This window comes from Bison bison, unplaced genomic scaffold, assembly GCF_000754665.1.
Source record: "Bison bison bison isolate TAMUID 2011002044 unplaced genomic scaffold, Bison_UMD1.0 scf7180017864259, whole genome shotgun sequence".
In the NCBI taxonomy this organism is placed as follows: domain Eukaryota; kingdom Metazoa; phylum Chordata; class Mammalia; order Artiodactyla; family Bovidae; genus Bison; species Bison bison.
In genome coordinates, this window is record NW_011494831.1 from 2,724,398 (window position 1) to 2,730,324 (window position 5,927).

Consider the following 5,927-nt stretch of genomic DNA (forward strand, 5'->3'; position numbering starts at 1 on the left):
GGGGGAGCTTTTGGCCCCAGAAGGCAGCTCCCCGGACAGGTAGGGGCGGACTGTTCCGCAGACCCAGCTCTATCTCAGTCCTTCCCAGAACCCGCGCCCCAGATATTCCCAGTAGCCGCCATATGTCGCCCCATTCATTCCCCAGACCCTCCCAGAGCCCGTTCTGGCGCCTCCAGCCTCCTGGCCCCCTGGCCACGCCCTCTCTCTGCCGATTTTCATTCTCCCTGATACCCCCTAATATCAGCCCCCTTCGCCCTCGCTGCCCCCGGGACCTGCCCCACCCACTGTTTCTACCTTACCTCTAAGACCCCGAGTTCCCCCCGCCCCTCCGGCCTCCAGAACCCCTCCCTCTAGGCCCTGCCCCCACGTCTTCTCTGTAAGCCCCAAGCCTGCAGCAACCTCAGTCCGGGTTCTAGCATGTCAATGTGCTCAAGGGTGCGTGTGTGTTGTAGATGGACTCGCCAAGGTGTATGTCCTAGGGAGACGCCAGACACTTGGCCGCCAAACTAGGGTCTGTCTTTGTCCATCACCATCAGTCTCCAGTCTGCCGCCCCGCATGGCCAGCTGCGCACGTGTGGGCTGGAGTCCCCACGTGTGGCAGCCACCTGCACTCTTTGGATGTGATGGGTTGGCAGGCTCTGAGACTCAGGTCACGGTCAGTACCTTCCCTGAAGGAGCACCAGGCTGGCAAGACAGAAGGAACACCTTCCTGCTGAGGGCCCAGATCTTGGTGCCTCTCCTCTCCCTTCCTCCACCATATGTGTGAGGGAACAGCCCAGCCAGGTAACAATATGGCGCAATTTCTGTGCCCTGCCTGTTCTGCCGCCCCCAGGATCCCTCACCTGACATGACGCTGCCTCTCTCTCCTGCCTGGACTGAAATAGGAAACATTCTTTGGGGGCAAAAGCAGAGGTGAACACATTATCTCCAGACTGCCCCAGTTAAATGTATAACCTGTACTTCAGAGTGAAGAAGAGATCCCACAAGCAGAGAGAAATGTTTCCTTCCCTCTACTGTCAAACCAGCCTGGATAGATTTAGCCACCTTTCAGACTGAAAGGCACAGAACTTTCTGCGATGGGATGAGAGACAGGATTAATGTGCTCCTTGGACCAGGGGACTGCCTGGCACTATGGCCTGACCAAAGAGCCAAGGATGGCCAAGGCAGAGATAGTGACAGGGCAGGGGCCAGGAGCATCCCTAGAAGGGGCTGGAGAGTCTTTTGCTGCCTCAGATATTTTGCGCAGGATCAGCCTTATCTTGGACTACTCACTTCCCCTGCACATAGGGCTCATACTTGAACACAGGAACTATTTGCTGTCTTCTAGTAACTCCCTGAGACCTCTGGCCCCTCTCTGCCCCTCCCCAGAGACCCTGGACAAATCAGGCAAAGGGACTCATTTCAGTCCAAGAAACAAAAATTCCTGCTGAACTAAGCAGCACCCTGGAGAATGAATAAGACAGCGCATGCATGCAGTCATGTGCATGCGTGTGTGCGCGTGCGCGCGCGCGCACACACACACACACACACACACACACACACACACATTTACTAATGTAAAGACAACAGGGCAACTTGAAACAGTTAATTCTTTGCATCTTTAAAATTACTTTTTATTTTCCTAGTGGCATGAACTGGAACTCCCTCATCTGTCCTGACCATTCTGCCTGATCACATGGATGTTCATATAGCTATATGTCTGTGGCCTTGGGGCATGGTTAATACTCCTGTATATTTGCCCGTTATGGGGCTCCCAAGTGAGGGTCTGGGGCACTATTAGCCAGGCCCTGACTTCTATGGCCATGAGTCAGACCTGTGTCTTCCCTTTTCATTGACCTTCCTACCTGCCCCAGTCACTTGGCCAACAGGCCAATGTGCCCAGGCAAGCAGCCCAGGAAACTGCTCATCCCAGGCAGAGCCATGGAACTGAGGGTGAGAATGAAAGCCCCCAGGGGAAGCAAGGCAGACAGCTGATCCTAGGTTCCTGGAGAGGGATAAAAGGGATGGGGCTGGGCTAGGGAGATCCCAGTAGAAGCAAACCAATGGTGGAGACTTAATTTCCCCTTGAACAGGAGCCTGCTAAGCAAGGGGGGCGCTGATGAGATTTGGTAGGCTGGTTAAGGAGGACTGAGTTTCATTTCTCAGCCACTACCCCCTGGAGTGCTGGCTTCCCTTCATGAAAAAGAAACTGACACTCCAAGTGGGGACTTGACTCCTAAGACAAGCCCAAAGCTCAGTGATGCTTTAAGATCATGGGCAGCTGAAATAGGCACCCTGGCTGCCCCACCCTCCTGACTCTGGAAAGCAGGCCCTACTCTAAAGAGTGAGACCAAGACTAAAATGGGTCACCTTGTGCTTCCCTGGTGGTCAGTTAGGACTCCACCTTTCAAGGCAGGGGACATGGGTTCAATCCCTGATCTGGGAACTAAGGATCCACACCCCACAGGGTGCAACCAAAAATGTATACAAAATAAAATGGGTCACCTTCATGCCTTCAGGGTCCAACCCAGACCAAGCACAGTGCCCAGCATATGGCAAGTGCTCAGAAAAGACCTGCAGAATAAAAATCTTAAAGAAATAGATATCCCCACTTATACATATGAAACCCAGGTCATTTTTCCAGCTTCCCTTTGGCCCATGGGGATGGATGTACAAGGGATTTATCTGCCAGGACACTGGTTGCTATATCATTAACTTTATGGGGTCATCTGAGGTCTTGCTTGAAAACAACTTCAGTCAAATTCCTATTTTTCTAAATGTATAGTAAAAAAAAAAAAAAAGAAGAAGAAGAAGTAGTGGTTTAAATCATGAGATAAATTCTAATGCAGCTGTTGATAACAAAAAGAAAAGTACTGAGACTTCCCTGATGGTCCAGTGATTAAGGCTCCATGCCCCTGATGTAGGGGGACTGGATTCTATCCCTGGTCAGGGAACTAGATCCCACATGCTGCAGCTAAGACCCAGCACAACCAGAAACAAATAAATATTTTAAAAAGAAAAGTAATTATAATTATATATGTAGAGAGATTCTTAAGGCGTGAGAAGTTCTCAAATGGAGACATATTATCTGAAGTGCCTAAAGAGTTCAAATTGTAAATATAAATATACTTCTTAATCTACACACTTCCTGCAGCACTGAGTGTGAAGAGGCAGGAAAGCAAATGTCTTCCACATGCCAGGCTCCATGCCAGGCACCTCACAGATCTTACCTCAGTTAATTCCCATACTAACTTGAGCTGCTGCTAAGCTGCTAAGTCACTTCAGTTGTGTCCGACTCTGTGCGACCCCATAGACGGCAGCCCACCAGGCTCCCCCATCCCTGGGATTCTCCAGGCAAGAACACTGGAGTGGGTTGCCATTTCCTTCTCCAATGCATGAAAGTGAAAAGTGAAAGTGAAGTCGCTCAGTCGTGTCCGACCCTCAGCGACCCCATGGACTGCAGCCTTCTAGGCTCGTCCGTCCATGGGATTTTCCAGGCAGAAGTACTGGAGTGGGTTGCCATTGCCTTCTCTGACTAACTTGAGAGGGGGGACCTTATTCTCATACCCCGACTCAGCAGACAAGGATGTCAATGTTCCAAGAACTGTGTATCTTTCCCAAGACCCCAGAGCTAAAGGATGATGGGGCCAGGATCCCACGTCCACTGCTCCCTCATTTTAGTTTCAGCACGAGGGTTATCCCCTCCCCCTCGACTGTCTGCCACCCAGCTTTCTGGCAGGAAGAGAAGGAGCTTACTTTTTTTCAGTTCCTCTACTTGATTTCTGGGCAGAACCCAGCCTCTTTGGGCAATGTCCACTTGCCATCACAGCCAGGACCCTGGCCCATGGCCCCTTCAGCAGTGCAGCAGGCAAGACTGGAAGCCAGGGTTGGATCAGCAGACACCTGGCTGTTCCATGGGAGCTATGCAAATTCTAGCAGGCCAGGTGAGCCAGGAGGATGGAAGGAAGGAGACTCACTGGTGGGCCCAGAACCCTCTGGGAATCACCCATGGCCCTCAGGCACTTGGTTCTGTGACCATCTTCTGTCCTAGGTCTAGCAATCCTGCCACTGGGGTAGGACTTCAACTCCCCCTGCACCCAAGGAGTGGGGCTGGGTCCATGCACAGAATACTGCCCCCATGAGTAATTTGGAAAGATGAATCTATTGCTGACTCCTTCCTGGCAAGTCCCTTGGGGGTCCTAACTCCCTTTCCCAACTGTGCACACTCTTGCAGAGCAAACCTCTTCCCGAAATCCTAGGGTTGGTAAAAAAAGGCAATAATTGCTTATGCCAAACTTTCCCTGGCTTTTAAGGTGGGAACAGAAGTGCAGCAGGTGCTTAATCAGCGTCTGACGAGAATGAAGAGACGATTGCAGCAGACAGAGCTGGGCTCAAGGCCCAGCTCTTCAGGGCTCACTGAACCTCAGTTCTCAAATCTATAAAAGGAAAATACTTCCCCTGTACGGTTTTTAAAGGTGCAAATTAAGATCATATGTGTTTGGGGGTGCAGAGACCGATGAGGGAATGAGACAATGAACCCCAAGAAGTAGGCTGGAGGTGTAGACCCAGAGCCCCCATCCTCGTCGCCTCCTGCCAGAACCAGTAACAGAAAAACCCAAGCCCCATCCGTCTCAGTTCACTGAACACTGCTGGGGCATGGTATGGACCACCACTATCCCACCCCCATTTTCCCTGCCTCCTCCTCCCCCAGGTCCCAGAGCAAGGCTGTGGCCCCGGAGGCCAGCCCAGAGAGGAGCTGCTCCCTCCACAGCTGCCCCCTTGAGGACCCTTCCAGTTCTTCTGGACCACCACCAGCAACTTCCACCCTCCAGCCTGTGGGCCCGTCCAGCCCCTTGGCCCCTGCTCACTTTACCTATCCCCGAGTACAGCAGGAGTACCGGGGGGGAAGCTCCCTGCCAGGGCTTGGGGACCAGGCAGGACTGTGCTCCCATGGCTGCAGCCTCAGCCCTTCGCCAGCCCCCTCACAGCATGATGGGACCTGGAAGCCAGCATCTGTGCAGCACCACGTGGTCAGCGTCAGGTAAGGAGGAGTCCAGCAGCTGGCCAGCTGCCCTGGAAGGTAGGGCAGGGCTTCAAAGTGGGGCCAACTCCCTGAGGTCTAGATTCCTTCCCTAGGAGGCAACCCAAGTGTCTCCTGTCTCTGATGGAGGAGGCAGCCTGGAGGGAAGAGGAAGGAAGGGTTGCAACTCGGGAGTGGGGAGGCTTGCAAGGGTCGATGCCAACTTCCTCTACCCTCTACCCCTACTCCAACCTCCCACCTTACAAGAGGACTCTAGCAAGCGTCTTTTCTTCTCTTCCATAGGCAGGAACGGGCCTTCCGGATGCCAAAGAGGTAGGCCTGGGCCTTCTCTGGACCCATGGGGTGACCAGGCCCAGTTTAGCTCCACCATCCCTTCTTGGTGGCTGCTAAGCTCACCCATTCCCTGCTGCCATGCCCAACGCCAACTCATGGGGGATCTCTTCCTCTTTCCCAGCTATTCCCAGCTGATTGCGGAGTGCCCAGTGGCCGTGCTGCTGCTGTGTCTGGCTTTCATCCTCCTCTGCACCCTGGCTGGACTGCTGGGGGGCCAGCTACCTGATTTCTCCAAGCCCTTACTGGTGAGGGGCCACAGGGAGGGACGGGGCCCCCATGCCTGACAACCTCAGCTCGATCTGGGGCAGAACTTTGGAGTGGTCCTGCTGGGAGTGGACTCTCCAGTGAGAGCTCAGAAAGGGTACAGAGGTGATCCTCGGGTCCAACCATACAGCCAGGCAGGCCAGCCCTCCCTGCTCCAGGGACCCAAAGGAGCAGAACTGAGAAGGAAGAAGAACTCCCCTTCTTTCTGGTCTGATCTTCTCTGCCCTCCTCCCTCCAGGGCTTTGAGCCTCGGGACACGGACAGTTGGGCGCAAGCTAGTGGTCTGGAGAGCACTGCAGGCCCTCACAGG

At 53.6% G+C, this 5,927-nt stretch overlaps 1 protein-coding gene across 1 annotated transcript in view; it reads left to right on the forward strand.

The window, feature by feature from the left end:
* DISP2 (dispatched homolog 2 (Drosophila)) overlaps window positions 1-5,927 on the forward strand; it is an 11,646-nt gene that overhangs the window by 810 nt on the left and 4,909 nt on the right. The window contains 6 exon segments of the mRNA XM_010848049.1: window positions 8-39; window positions 4,691-5,020; window positions 5,303-5,332; window positions 5,475-5,598; window positions 5,856-5,879; window positions 5,881-5,927. Of these exon segments, the coding sequence (XP_010846351.1) occupies window positions 8-39; window positions 4,691-5,020; window positions 5,303-5,332; window positions 5,475-5,598; window positions 5,856-5,879; window positions 5,881-5,927 (587 nt within the window).